This window comes from Eleginops maclovinus, chromosome 14 (assembly GCF_036324505.1).
Source record: "Eleginops maclovinus isolate JMC-PN-2008 ecotype Puerto Natales chromosome 14, JC_Emac_rtc_rv5, whole genome shotgun sequence".
Classification (NCBI taxonomy): Eukaryota; Metazoa; Chordata; class Actinopteri; order Perciformes; family Eleginopidae; genus Eleginops; species Eleginops maclovinus.
In genome coordinates this window covers 1,631,961-1,646,366 of record NC_086362.1, presented here as the reverse complement: position 1 = coordinate 1,646,366, position 14,406 = coordinate 1,631,961, and the positions used below count along the sequence as shown (strand labels likewise).

General features: G+C 41.6%; 2 protein-coding genes across 4 annotated transcripts; one reads left to right on the top strand and one right to left on the bottom strand.

The window, feature by feature from the left end:
• Positions 1-850: 850 nt before the first annotated feature.
• Positions 851-8,794, bottom strand: LOC134876154 (NLR family CARD domain-containing protein 3-like). Of its 3 annotated transcripts, none has more exons than XM_063901039.1 (9): positions 8,671-8,794; positions 7,305-7,394; positions 7,124-7,219; positions 6,629-6,705; positions 4,636-6,406; positions 4,375-4,548; positions 3,925-4,098; positions 3,654-3,700; positions 851-3,546 (listed from the first exon to the last, which is right to left on the bottom strand). In XM_063901039.1, the coding sequence occupies exons 2-9, from the start codon at positions 7,367-7,369 to the stop codon at positions 2,987-2,989; spliced, it is 2,964 nt and encodes a 987-aa protein (XP_063757109.1). In that variant the 5' UTR covers positions 7,370-7,394; positions 8,671-8,794; the 3' UTR covers positions 851-2,986. The 3 variants fall into 3 exon arrangements, with proteins under 3 accessions (XP_063757109.1, XP_063757108.1, XP_063757110.1); XM_063901038.1 differs by having other exon boundaries at positions 8,536-8,710; XM_063901040.1 differs by lacking the exon at positions 8,671-8,794 and adding an exon at positions 8,146-8,474.
• Positions 8,097-13,208, top strand: LOC134876222 (myelin-oligodendrocyte glycoprotein-like). Its single transcript, XM_063901166.1, has 8 exons — positions 8,097-8,105; positions 9,509-9,585; positions 9,783-9,989; positions 11,000-11,156; positions 11,364-11,557; positions 12,113-12,199; positions 12,310-12,410; positions 12,543-13,208. Exons 3-8 carry the CDS (start codon positions 9,908-9,910, stop codon positions 12,594-12,596), a joined length of 675 nt encoding a protein of 224 aa, XP_063757236.1. The 5' UTR covers positions 8,097-8,105; positions 9,509-9,585; positions 9,783-9,907; the 3' UTR covers positions 12,597-13,208.
• Positions 13,209-14,406: the final 1,198 nt, after the last annotated feature.

Below are 14,406 nucleotides of genomic sequence, written 5' to 3'. Positions count from 1 at the left end.
GAATTCTTACTTATGGTTTAAAAGGTTTGGAGGGGTTATTTGTGTCTTACTGAATTGTTTAAGACTTGTTGAAACACGGCCAGTGCATTATCTAAACCTCACCCCATAAAGGATTGATTGATTCTTCTCAACAACTTGTAAAAAAGATCATTTTGAAAATAAACTGAGTGGCCCTTTTTGCTTTTTGCCATAGTTAACCGGGTTAGATTTGTCCCTATGGTAGCTGTGGTGCAGTTCAATGTCTAACAGAGTGAAGTCAATGGTAGCTTCCCAAACTCTGATTATTCCTGTCTTTTTTCCATAAGGATCTCTAGATGACGGTAATATCTGCAAAATTACTTTCACTTTTGATGTGACAGACTAGGTTATTCAGTTCATTTCAGTGCTTCCTTCTGTGCAAAGGAAGATGATGTGATGACATCGAGACGGAGAAAACACACATATCTTCAAAGTGCACTGACTCTCAACATACAAACTAAATAGGTTCATTACTGAACTGCAAGCATTCAAACATGGATAGTCCTCCAAGGTGTTCTACACTTTTGAAAAGCATAGATGTAAAATAATGATCTGATTGTTTTGTAAACACAGCTTCCTGTGCCACACTCAAAGGACTGGTGAGTTTTCCTCCACTGGTAGCAGCAGTAACTTATCATATCGTCACTCACATGGTGCTTTAGAAAGGGTCATTTCTTAACCTTTTGTACCCAAAAACAAACTTTATCTTTAGACCTAAATATATTAACATCTGATTTCATAAACACTTTTCCCACTTGATGAGCTTGAAGTGTTCACAACCTGTGTGTTGATTATTGTGACGTCTTTGAATGCAGCATCCAGAAACAGATCGTTCTTTTATTGATGTTTATTGATATAGATGCTACCATGAAAACATGCAACATATATGAAGACATTCAGTAACAGCATGAAGGTAAAACACATGAAGAGTGAGTGAGCAGAAACAAGCGCAACCATTGCTATTAATTAATCTAAGTCACGTTGTTTTTACTGTTCAATTTAGGGAATATTAATGAAACTGGGGTTGGTTTGATTTAATACAAAAATGGCTGTTTTTGCACATTAACTCTTCACCTGTAACATGGAATTAAAAGGTGCATTTTGTATATGAATACTTGACATACACTATATAGACAAAAGTATTGGGACACTCCACTTAACCATTCATATTAATGCCTAAGCATTTGGGATGGGATGTCATAAAAGCTCCTGTAGGTGTCCCAATACCTTTGTCTATATAGTGTTTAACATCAGAACACTGGTTTCTAAACCCTGTGTTAGTGATTCAGTCAGCCCTTATTGGAAAAGGTGCTTAAAAAACCGATTAAAAAGCAAAGCAGATAAACAATTAAAAGTTGGGTTTTTTACACAATCCCCAAGTCGTCAAACCACATTTTACACTCACAAAAACATATTCAAAATGAAAGGAAAACAATAGTATTATGGAGCAAAGCCAAATCTAAAGCTAATACCATTAATGTCAGCATCCCTACAAACTGTCCTGCGGCGGGCCAACAGGTGCAAACAAGTTACAGCATGAACAAAACGCTGCAAGAAGCTCAGAACACAACGGAAACCAGGGGGAAATCAAAAGGGACGCACACAGCTGGGAGCGGAGCGCTGGGTGACGTTCAGGGTTAGAAAGCTGGACAACTGTCTCTGTTGCTAGAAAGGTATCTAAAGTGTACGTTTTATTTTAAATGCCATGACTGCTGATCTGTAATCTGCTGGGATAGAAAGCCTGGACACAAGATATACTTTATTACGGTGGATACATTTCAACTTTCCTGCTCTTCCTGCAAACAAACCCTTCACCCTTCAACCATCAGGGAGGAGCTTCAGCAGCCACTGGTCCAAGACCAGCAGGTACGGGAACAGTTTATTCCACATGGCTGTTACCCTGCTGAACCCTGCTCCCCGATGACCCACTACCCACCACCACACACTTATGTATAATAAATCTTAGAACTGTTTAATTTTATGAACATATCTATATATGTGAATACTGTACTTGTATATAATTAATATATCCATACTACACACTCCTGCTCATATCATTCTATATACGTTTCTTTACTGTCTTCTGGTCAGATGCCAAACTACGTTTCGTTGCCTAGTGCTTGTTGTATGTAATGACAATAAAGTTGATTCTGATTCTGATAGTGTTGAGAAAAGAGCAGCTAAAGTCTTAAATGTATTATTTACTTTTTCTTGAAGACAAATACAAGCTTCCTTTTCTCTGTATTTGGTCATAGCTAGAATCTAAACACACAGATGTATCCGGTCCTGCAAAGCTACACACAACATGAAAAGTGGAACCTCGTTTACCCCTCCCCCTGCATACAGGTAAATAAAGTCAAACATATGAAATCACAGTGGAGAGTAAAAATAAGTAAGGCTTTAACGTATCTGAAAAAACTCAGAAGATATAAAGTATTCACATCCAGAAAATGTATAAAAAAGAGAAGCGCTCCACTCCCCTCTTGAAGAGAGTTGTGAGTGTTTCTAAAGTCGTTCTGGTTTGGTGTTTATTTTCTCTAAAAGGCTCAGTGTAAAGATGCCTTGCTTGTGGGATTCACGCTTCTATTACACAAGCTAGGTTAAGCTGTCAACTCACATTACATTTAGATGATGCTTTTACACAAAGCCACCTACAAGAAGTACATCAACAATGAAACTCAAAATATCATAATCCTGCCAGAACGTTAGCTTTCAAAAGTCAAACTATTGTAACAACTATTGCACTGGATTATTAAAAGCTGCCAGCATTATTTTTGTGGAAAGTCTCTTTTTTTTAAATGTTTTTCTATATTTTGTACAAAGGTATAACTTTAAAGGCATTTGTAAGTCTTTGTATGGGTTTCTAAAGAAGTTACGGGGTCTTTCCGCTGCAGTACGCGCGTTGACCACACTTGATGCACGTGGAAATACGTAAGGCAGAGCAACAGAACTTCTCCATGCAGCAAGATTACTTATTTACAAAGCTGTCATCAATCAGCTCTATCACTGCAAAAGGCTGTGAGTCCTTGGGAACAGTGTTAAGTCCAACCGTGGGATACAGCGGCTCGTTGAACGTCGTTCTAAAGGTATGGAGGCGGGTCCGACTGTCGGAGTAAACCCTGTAGAAAGAAAGATTGCCGGCCGGCCAATCCAGATACACCCCCACCCGACTGAAACGCGAGCAATGTGAAGGCACACTGACTCTGTCTCTGTCGCCCAAAACAAAACAACCCTCATTGGAGCAAACCAGACCCCAGGACTTGTCGTTGCTTCCCAGCTTGCAACCATCCCCTTCCCTGCCAATGGTTCTGTACGTTAACCCAACCATGAAGGGCTGCAACACCTCCACCTCCCAGTAGGAGCGCCCGTCTAGACCCTGTTCACACAGCACCTGTTGGCAGGTAACAAACCTTTCTTCGTGATCGGGATACGCCTGCTCGACTTCCACCCAGGTCACCTTTCTGTTGCCTTCAGAGAGAAGGAGGTTCTTGTGGGCTGTGTTGGGGTCCAGAGTGAGCTTACAGGCGTCTAAAGGCAGCATAGATATACCGCCAGAGAGAATCAGTCATTGTTGTTCGACTAAAGAAATAGAAAACGAAGCGTCCAAATATCCAGGATTTTGAACATATACTTACATTTCTTTAGTCCATCTTTCATCCGGTGACTTCCACCGTGTTTAAGACTGCAAAGAAAAACAAGAGTTCGATCTTTCAGAACAACCGGACACCTTGTTGCTTGTTGCTACGGTACATGACGCTATTTTACCAAATTTTGGTTTGTTACAGGGTACCCATGAGTAGTTCTCAGTTGGCGTTACGCTCTATCTCACTATTATTGATTCGAAAGGTATTCCACCATTAGTCCTCTCTCAGCTCAGTAGAAAAGTCAAAAATCTGGTACTCTTACTGGAGTTTGGTGAGCTTGTATTGTGGATTTTCTCTCAGCTCAGACATCAGCTTCTCCCCAGAGTCTCCCAGATTGTTGTAGCTCAGATCCAGCTCTATGAGATGGGAGGGATTGGACTTCAGAGCTGAGGCCAGATCAGTGCATCCTTTCTCTGTGACCTGACAACCTGACAAACTGAGAACACACAGGGTTTGGTTTGTTAGCATGATTGCTTCACATTACATGCTATTAGTTCTGCAATCTGTGTTGCGCTTACCGCAGACCGCTGCATTTACGCGAATGGAAATAGGGGTCTATTCATTCTACTGTTAAGAGTTTGCTTCCCTCTGGCTCAACATACAGTTATTGCAATGCTTAGTTGAATACTTGTTAATTAATTAATCGTCCTTGAGACCGAAGGAAACATTAGCGCACATCATGAACTTTTCTTTGTAGACTTCCATTGAATACCTCAGCCTTTCGAGTCTGCAGCCTGGACTGGACAGTCCGTCACAGAGCAGCTTCACTCCTGAGTCTTTCAGGTCATTGGTGTTCAGATCCAGATCTCTCAGACGAGAGTAGGGGAACTTAAAACCAGAGGAAAGATGTTTCATCCATTCCTCAGTCACTTTGCAGTCTGCGAGGCTAGGGGTAGGTAAAAGGGTTTTAATATTGCAGGAAAAAGTGCAACTTTGTCAAGGATTACGTAAAATAAGAAAGGGCTAAACTTACATGGCCTTTCTGCTGATCCTCACTGCTGGTATCAGCCTCCTCCTGCCTTCGTCTGATGTGTTGAACGTTTTCAATTCCAATGAATCCAGGTCTTCCTTTGATACCTGCAACATGTAGGCCAGCGCAGAGCAGTGCAGCGGAGTCAGCTCTGTTTTTGAACGATCGGACCTCTTGAGATATTCCTGAATCTCATCTTTGACTTTATGGTCTCTCATCTCCACCATGCTCTGAACCAGGTTGATGCAACTCTCTGGAGAAAGTGTCTTTCTTCGGAGGGCCCTAAGGTACGTCAAGATTTTCTTGTCGGTATCTTGGCTCGGGTCTGGCGATGTCAGTAACCCCTCAAGGACTCTCCGGTTTTGTTCTACCAGAAGGCCAAGGAGGAACCTCAGGAAGAAGTCCAAGTGGCCGTTCTTCGCCTCCAATACTTTGTCAACTGTCATCTTTACAAGATCGTCTAGAGTGCGTTCTTGGTCCTTCAAGTCGAGGAACATGCCCAGCTCTTTTGTGTTCTTGGTTATGAAACATTCATAAACAAAAAGAGCTGCAAAGAACTCCTGAATGGTCAGGTGCACGAAGTAGAAGACCTTTTTCTGGAAAATGACATCTTCTTCCCTTAGAACTGTGGAGCAAAATCCAGAGTAGATGGCCGCCTCTTGTAGGTCAATGCCACAGTGTTTGAGGTCTTCGTCATAGAAGATGATGTTGTTCTGCTGCAGCTGAACAAATGCAAGTTTCCCGAGTTTCAGAAGGAACTCCTTGTGGGTCTTCATGAGTCTCTCTTTGTTTCTCTCTGGCTTCTTGTCATACTTTCTGCTTCTGCGTTTGGTTTGGGCAAGCAGGTAGTGCGCCATCATCTCTGTCAGAGTTTGCGGGGTTTCGGCTTTCTCTTCGCCCGCAAAGATCTCCTTAAACAATATGGCAGAAATCCAGCAGAAGATCGGGATCTGGCACATGACGTCGAGGGTCTGTGAAGCGCGAATGTGTGAAATGATCCTATCAGGAAGGTTTGGGTCACCTCTCAATCTCCTCCTGAAGTATTCTTCTTTCTGCAAGTCATTGAAACCTCTTATCTCCGTCACTATACTGACATATTTAGCAGGGATCTGATTGGCTGCTGCTGGACGGGATGTTATCCAGAGGTTTGCATCAGGCAGGAGGTTTCCCTGAATGAGGCTTGCTAGGATATCACCAACAGATGTTTCTTCAGTGACCGATTTAATCGGCTTGTTTTCAAAGTCCAGTTGAATCCTGCTTTCATCCAGGCCATCCAGGATCACTAAAACCTTGGCTTTGACTAAAACCTGTGACTCTTTCAAATGTCGAAGTGCGGGGTGAATATCGGACAGAAGCTTGATCAAGCTTTTGTTTCCTCTCATCAAATTCAGCTCTCGGAAAGCAAGAATGAAAACAAACTCGATGTCCTGGTTTGCTCTTCCCTCTGCCCAGTCAAGAATGAATTTCCCCACAGAGAACGATTTTCCAATGCCTGCCACACCCTTCATCAGGACTACTCTGCGGGTCTTCTCTTGGAGAGGACCATGTCTAAAGAGGTCATTGAGCTGGACTGAGTTTATAGGAGACGGTTGCTTTTGTTGTCTGAACGAATGTTCTGCATATGGGCCTCCACTCTCTCCGGTGCTGGTGATCAGTTCTGTGTAGATGCTGTTCAGGGAGCTCTCTGGGTCGCCGTTACCTTCAGAGATCTTCTCAAATGTCTTCAGCATTTCCTTTCTATGATCAGTCTTTATTTTTTGAAGATGGCTGCCCCCTGTAACAATAAGAGACATGTGCAATCCCAATACTGATTATGGTATATTCATCTATTACTAGCATTAGCTGTAGCAGGGCTGCATGATTACGGCCAAAATACTAACCACACATGTTTTCATCAATATTTAGATTGTGGTCATTTGTGGGAAGCCTAAAACCTTTTGAGATTAGTTGTGAAACCCTTAATAGTAGTAGTACATGCATTTGTATTTGAACTTACCGGGGTCGTCCTCAATGTCTCTCTGGTGTTCAGGATCTTTTTGGGGTTTCTTTCTAGCTGGATCCTGGGTTAGCTTGCTGTAAGGTGGCAGTGCAGTATGAGTAACGGGGAGGATGTGTTCAGAATCAACACAAAGTATATTTTAAATGCAGCACCTGTGCATAGTCCAATTAAACAAAAACTTGGTGTGACCTCACATGATAAGTGAGAGACTCCAACTGAACAAAAATAACATACAGAGGCCAGCCGACTGTAAGTCACCTGTCAGCCAAATCACAGCCGACTGCCAGCCACATCTGGGCCGCAGGGTCTGCCTCCTCCCGTAGACTATGAACACAATCCTTAGACCACTACAACTTGTGTTAACTCATTTATATTTTCGGTCTTTGACCATCTACATCTATGAGACAAGATACGTAGTACAGCATCAATTGTACATGGTGTCTCTGACCTTCACATTTAAATGTTATCATTATTGGATGACACTTGACTTACCTTTTTGTCCCATCACCAAAGTTTAACGGCTCACCCATGGATCGATCACTCGCAGAGATACTTGGAGCTGTGGACTCATCTTCATTCATCTGTGAACTAATGAGAGAAGAAACACTCCAAACAGTCAAAAGAACTGAAGCCACTGTCGACCGCAGGAACCTTTCCTCTGATAGGGCAGTACCTTTGCTCACTGCTGATTGGCTGTTCAGAGATTGACCTCTTCCTTGTTTTCCTTTTTTCAGCCATTTCTGCTGCTTTGGCTGAAAGACAACTAAAGGAAGCCAAACAATAACTTTAATAAACAACAATCCCCAGGATGATGTCACTTTCCCTCCTGTTTACGTTAATTCTGGTTCATTTAAAGTGCATTGACAGAGGCGTTGATCATCAAGGACGGTCTGATTCTACATGCCAGTAATTTAGCTTTTCTCCAAAACAATACGATGCAGGTGCTTAAAATGTGGAGAAATGTACTTTTTTATTACAGCTATGGTTTCAAAAAATATATGTTAGCATGGAAAAGGTCCCAACTATAGTACATTGAAATAAAACTGGAATATATGAAGCCATTACATAATAATATATCACGTGATAATACTCAAATACAAAGCAAATTGGACGTTGCCACTTCCAAATGATCCTATCTGTTTTCTAATCTACTTCCTGTTGAACCACACACTTTAATGATGAAAATAATATAAAGATGGGCTATAATGTTATAAATAAATAACTCAGTACGTAGTAGGAAATGAAGCACATGTTAAACCTTGTGCTCAAAAAGGAGAATTACTACTGGGTGCAAAAATACTTCTCTAAAATAATAGAAACAGGAAGTTTAATAAGAGATCCTTTGCACAGAACATGGTTCGTTATAGAGCAGTCTGCAGAACGCTGCCCTCCTCTTACACAACCGTTTTTATAAACTGCGCCATTACACAAAGCAGCATGTCTTCTTCACGCGCACACACCAAAACCAAAATAGGTACGAAGTGCACACATCCATCATTGCATTACACACTTACATGTATCCAAAATAGCATGATATAAATCAGCAATCGAAATGTGGCGTCTGTGTGGCTATTTTCACCCAAAGTATTTCTCAGCAGGTTTCAGGTTACCGTTGGAAACCCTATCTACTTTCGGTTTCGCGCCTTCAAAATAAGGGTCTACTCAGATCTGAGTACTTTTATACTAAAGTACTCAGATCTATGGTCGTCGCAGCCATTATATGAGGGTGGGACAAGTACCCCACCTTTTAAAAATGATTAGTTTAGTATGAGTAGACGTAGAAGCACCAGAGTGTAGGAATACTCTGGTGCAGGTAATGTTTTCATATCATTAATCCAAACCTGGAAAGTGACTACTATTACATACTTGAATGCATCTTTTAGGCAAACACAAAACGTCTGTACCTTCCTGTATTTGCTTTCATCAGAGCTGGAGTTCAGGTGCTTTGCATGTGTGGTCAGACTCTGCAGATGTTTCAATGTTTCTTTAAGAAAAGGACCTCCAATATTTGTATTTAAACTAGTTAAATTCAACTTTACCTCAAACCATCTGCTTACAGGTTTGTCCAAAAGCCTTTCTGTCCTCCCTCTTTTCCGTGTTAAAAGAGTGACGTTAGTTGTGTGAAGAACAAGGAACTTCAACTTCCTTCTTCCTGTATTCAGTGCCGCTGCTAGCCATTTTGGTGCCCTAAGCATAATTCCTTCATGATGCCCCCCCCCCAATAAAAAAACATTATGAGTTGTGATGAGTGAGAGTGGGGAGGGGAGGGGAGGGGGGGAGGGGAGAGGGGGGCACCATCGGTACCTTTGAGTAGTATGCCTAAAAAGTGCCTCATATTTCTATAGTCTACTGAAATAATTTCGGCCTTATAATTATTATGACGATTTTTCATTAGGCTATTTTTGGTGGTGCCCCCTCGACACTTGGTGCCCTACGCACAGCGCGTAATGCGCGTTATGGGAGCGGCGGCACTGCCTGTATTAATTTTTGGATGGTCAGTTTCCTGTTATGTACAAAATGATTCTCCACTTGAGCAAACGGTTGGTGAACCTGTAGGGTTGAATGGTCTGTTGGTGCGGCCTGCTGGATGAAATGCTAATAACACGAGTTATAAAGTCAGGAGGGGACGTTTCTCTTGTAGAGTAACATTTTACACAAAGGTTATTTGAACTTAACTATTCACCTGAGCCTAGACAATATGTTGTAGGCTAATAGGAATATATTTGACTCGAGATGAGATTTATTTGATTCCCATGTTGGGTGTTGAAATGTGTTGGCATCGCTAACCCTTTTTATTTAACAGGGTATTATCAACACTTTATTTCGCATTTGTTTCTATCAGCATCTGCTTAAAATCTTCCTCATTCTCCGTCGAAGATCAGAGGATGAGATCGAGTCTGCAGACACCTGGACTCCACCCTCACCTGAGAGGCTTCACCCTTACACAACAACAGGTCATCTTTGCGCATACACTGATCTTTTACACGTTCTAATAACCTAAACTCTGCTGAAGAGCTGTATCTTTGTTCTGGTTGGAAAACCAGTTTCAAAGCACCGTCACTCCTTCAGAATAAACACTTAACACCTGATAGACAAACTGCAGGATGGACGGTGTGAGTTTTCTGTTGTTTCCTAACAAATTCTCTGATAGGTGTTCCTGCGCATGCGCCGGTTTCAAGTCTGGTCGTTTGTGATTTCCGCCTCAAACTCTGTATACCCACCGGTGTACGGACATGCCGATTCTTTACTCCAATATCTGCAACACATTCCCTTCTTATGGTTCCCTTCGTGTCTGGCTCCACTCTCCTCCTGTCTTTGGCTGTTGCTTTTTTGGTCATGCCAACAAAGCAGATTGAAGGTAAACCAATGTTTGGGACACTCTGTTATTTCGAACACCTTTTCTTTCTCTCATTGGGAAAATGCTATTAAGGCTTTAGTTCGTTTGTTTTAGTAGAAATAGGGTTGAAAAATGACTTTACATTTAGTGTAGTCTACAACAACGTTTCCCTACTTCCGCATAGTTTCTACTGGGAATAACCGGGACCACATATTACACCTGGAGACAATACAGAGGAATTATTGGACAGATTTCTCAGGACTTCTTAAAAATGTATGTCATATTGGCCACTTTTTTTCAGTTTAATGGCGTGTTACTTCGTCCTTGATCGAAAGGTTTTCAGAACTCTGAACAGCCTCCCCTGACGAATGTTCCCTGGCACTTTTCCAAAACAACAGCTTGTCTTTGCGCACACAAAAAAACCAGCAGGCAGAGAGAGCTCACAATGAATGACAAGGCATGATCATTCCAATGATATATGTACAGATATATGTCGGTATGTGTATGAAGTTATATATATATGAAATATAAAACATCACAAGGAATAGAACAACTCTGAACCAGATTTGCACATTTTTACTATTCAAACTTTTAAAAATGAGAAGGCAACCAAAACCAAATTTGTATTTGGTAAAGATTTCATTTGAAATGTGTGTTTTATTATCACTATTTTATTTACATCTCTTTCTTTATGAGGTTCATAATTATTTCATACTGAAGAGGATTCGGCCACATAAGGTATTTTTGGGGGATGTGACCAAAAGAGATTTGAATTCAGACTTTAATCGGATATCACGTGAAGAAAATCAGAAATATTTATATGTTTTCTTTAAAAAAAAAACCATCTGAATCCTGAGTTTTTCTGATTAAAGTCAGAATATTTGATTTTCAGAAGAAAAAAATAGAAAATTCAGCAAAATGTTAAAAAATCTGAATATTAGAATTCAAGTCGGAATGTGTGTATGTGGGCGTAATCCTCTCATATTTTCTGGACTAAAAAAACATTTTTCATTCTCCCTGTTTTTTCTCAGGTCGGCCTCAGTTGATTGGCTCCTCCCAACCAATCAGAGCCCCTCTGGGTGGTGATGTCATCCTGCCCTGTAATGTGCAGCCTCAGCTCAGTCTTGAGTATTTCAAGGTGTGGTGGTGGAGGCCCGACGTCCCACAGGACCCAGAGAGCGAGCTCAGGTGCTGTGGAGTGATATTCTCATTGAGTTAAACTGCGCAGAGGCAATAAAGCAAATAAACAAACACACACCATTAACCTCCACACACACCATTAACCACCCCCATGTGACAATCGCTGGAAACGATCAATTAGCAACGTGTGTGTAGTTATAAATAATAAATAACATATAAACAGAGAAGGCTAACTTGGCCTTCTGGCTCCAACAGGTACGTTCACCTGTACCCTGACGAGGACCGGAAGATGCCGTCAAACGTCGGGAGGACGGAGATGTTCCCGGAGGCCCTGAGACTCGGGAACGCCTCCCTCCGGATCAGAAACTTGAAGCCCTCTGATGACGGGAGATACAGATGTTTCATCCCAGAGCTGGGGATCTATACCACCATGAAGCTGGAAGTCTTTGGTACGTTTTATTGATTCAATCTTTCACGCTGTCGTTGTCCTATAATCGGTAGGTTAGCATACTTTTAATAAGAAGAAACAAACTCAACCCTTAAAGCTTATTAAATTAATGTTAAAGGAGCTAAATAAGATTCACTTTACTTTAAGTTGATCAGAGAATCAAAACTTCCTCACACCGCATGCACACACACACACACACACACACACACACACACACACACACACACACACACACACACACACACACACACACACACCTATCCACTCACTGCTCTTCGTAGAGCTGTGTCTGTGCTTCATTATCAGATCCATTTCACCTGCTTATTGAGAGAATGGCCATATCAGTGAAACTCCGTACCAGGTTTTCACTGCTGCTTTGAACCCACACACACACACACACACACACACACACACTTTTTTTGGTTACAAAGTTTGCTGGGGGGGGTTCAATGTAATCAACACATACATTGATTTCCCACAGAATGTAGAACCTGCAGGAGCACGGCTTTAACATAATATTTAATAACAAACATTTCTGCAATCTTGTGTCTTTTAGTACCAGCCTCTGTGGATACTTTGACAACAATGCAGTTTCCAGGAAATCTCCAAACTGCAGATCCAAAAAATGAGGCTGACGTCAACGGTGAGGAGGAGAGGATAGAGCGAAGAGCTTCAGCTTTTAGAGAGTCATGAAAGACGTCTGTGGTGTTGCAGTTCCTGTAACTTTTGTCTGTCTGGGTTTTTTCACGACAGGAAGTCAGTTCAATGGACTCTGGATCTGCGTTTCGGTTCTGGTTCCCTGCATCCTGATCCTGTTTGCTTTTGGATATTTTCTGAAACACAAGGATCTAAATGTAAGTCCGGAAGAAAATGTTCTGTTGGTTCTTGTGTGAATCCTGACACTCTCTATTGTTGTTGTTGTTGTTGTTGTTGTTGTTGTTGTTGTTGTCATTATTCATATTAATACCCTTCTCTTGTCCCTCCAGCTTATGAAGTACAGCGTCGCCCTAAGCAAACCAGCTCCTGGGGGCGTTGCTTAAAGCCACGTTGGCAGTTGCCGGCTCCAAGACGTTGATGGTCGTCCACCAATCGTTGTATGGTGCGATCCACAGCAACCCTGCGGACCCTGCGGACCTGCACACCCTGCAGACCAGCAGAGCTGCACACACTGCAGACCAGCAGACCTGCACACACTGCATACACTGCAGACCAGCAGATCTGCACACACTGCAGATCTGCACACACTGCAGACCTGCACACACTGCAGACCTGCAGTTAACAAGTTGAAGTGTTAGTGGGCGAGTTCTTCTACCTAAAAGAAGTCTGTCATAGGCACCTGTACGGGGATCTCAGGTTGGCTACCCTAACGGTGCTCTCTATGACGCGCCCTAATGGGGGTCTAGTTAGTCTAGTCAATGAGAAGGTCGCTCAGACTGCACCTTGACCAATTTAAAAAAAGGATTGATGCTTTTCCAAGTTTGTTATCCTCCGGGTTGATTGCATGTTTTGTGGTGGGGGGTAAAAGCACGATGTAATGCAACAGTACCGCTTCACTCACTGACTCGCCTCTCCCTGGTTCCACTGGTTACTAGAGATGTTTAACACAGAATTTGTACTGACCTGTATCTCAAACAATAAACAATGTGACTCTGTGTTCTGTAACCTTTCATTCCACGGTGGCTCCTAAAGAAAAAGATCCTTAGACTTCTATACTTTGCTAACATGCTGACATCTGTAATGCACCGCAGGTTTACACAGCGAACAGAGCACAGACTGTAAGGTTTAATAATTGGTACTGAGCTGCAGAATGTGCAGTTGTCACATTAGAAATGAACAGGAACCTGGAGTAAATAAATAGATATTTGCTCTTACACTTTTGGTCTCTTTTTTTGCCGAAATGTTCCTATTCAACTGTTCTGGAAAATGTGTTTCAGACGTTCTGATCTTATGATATTCCTCTGAATCATTTTTCATTTAAATGTCTGCTAAAAACAGCTTACTTATTCTTGTAAATGATCAGATAAATGTAATTGTTGTTAAGGGCACAGCAATACAGCAGAGGTTTTCCTGGTGAATAACTAAAAAGCGAATGAAATAAACAGCTACTGGTGTGTTTCCTAAAAGCATTTGTGCTGTGGTTTACCCAAACAGTTTTTAAATCACGGTTAAATGAAGGGAACATCAAGCTTCTGATTTATATCTTTAGTCCAGGGGTGGCCAAAGCTTTTTCACCGAGGGCCACATACAGAAAGATATACGTAGAGCTGGGCCCCTTATAGAGGTGAACATCGCCTCAACTGTGAAGTTATAAGTTAGCGAAACCAATCAGATGTAGGTGAATAATGTGCGAGACTTTCAAATGCTTAAAGGAAAGAACAGCCTACATCCCGTCTGTCTTTAGGGTTCATTTATTTAGTTTACTTTACTTTTACTCAAGTACAAGATCTGAGTACTTCTACTTTACTCAAGTACAAGATCTGAGTACTTCTACTTTAACTCAAGTACAAGATCTGAGTACTTCTACTTTTACTCAAGTACAAGACCTGAGTACTTCTACTTTACTCAAGTACAAGATCTGAGTACTTCTACTTTTACTCAAGTACAAGATCTGAGTACTTCTACTTTAACTCAAGTACAAGATCTGAGTACTTCTACTTTTACTCAAGTACAAGATCTGAGTACTTCTACTTTTACTCAAGTATAAGATCTGAGTACTTCTACTTTAACTCAAGTACAAGATCTGAGTACTTCTACTTTACTCGAGTACAAGATCTGAGTACTTCTACTTTAACTCAAGTACAATATCTAAGTACTTCTACTTTACTCAAGTACAAGATCTGAGTACTTCTA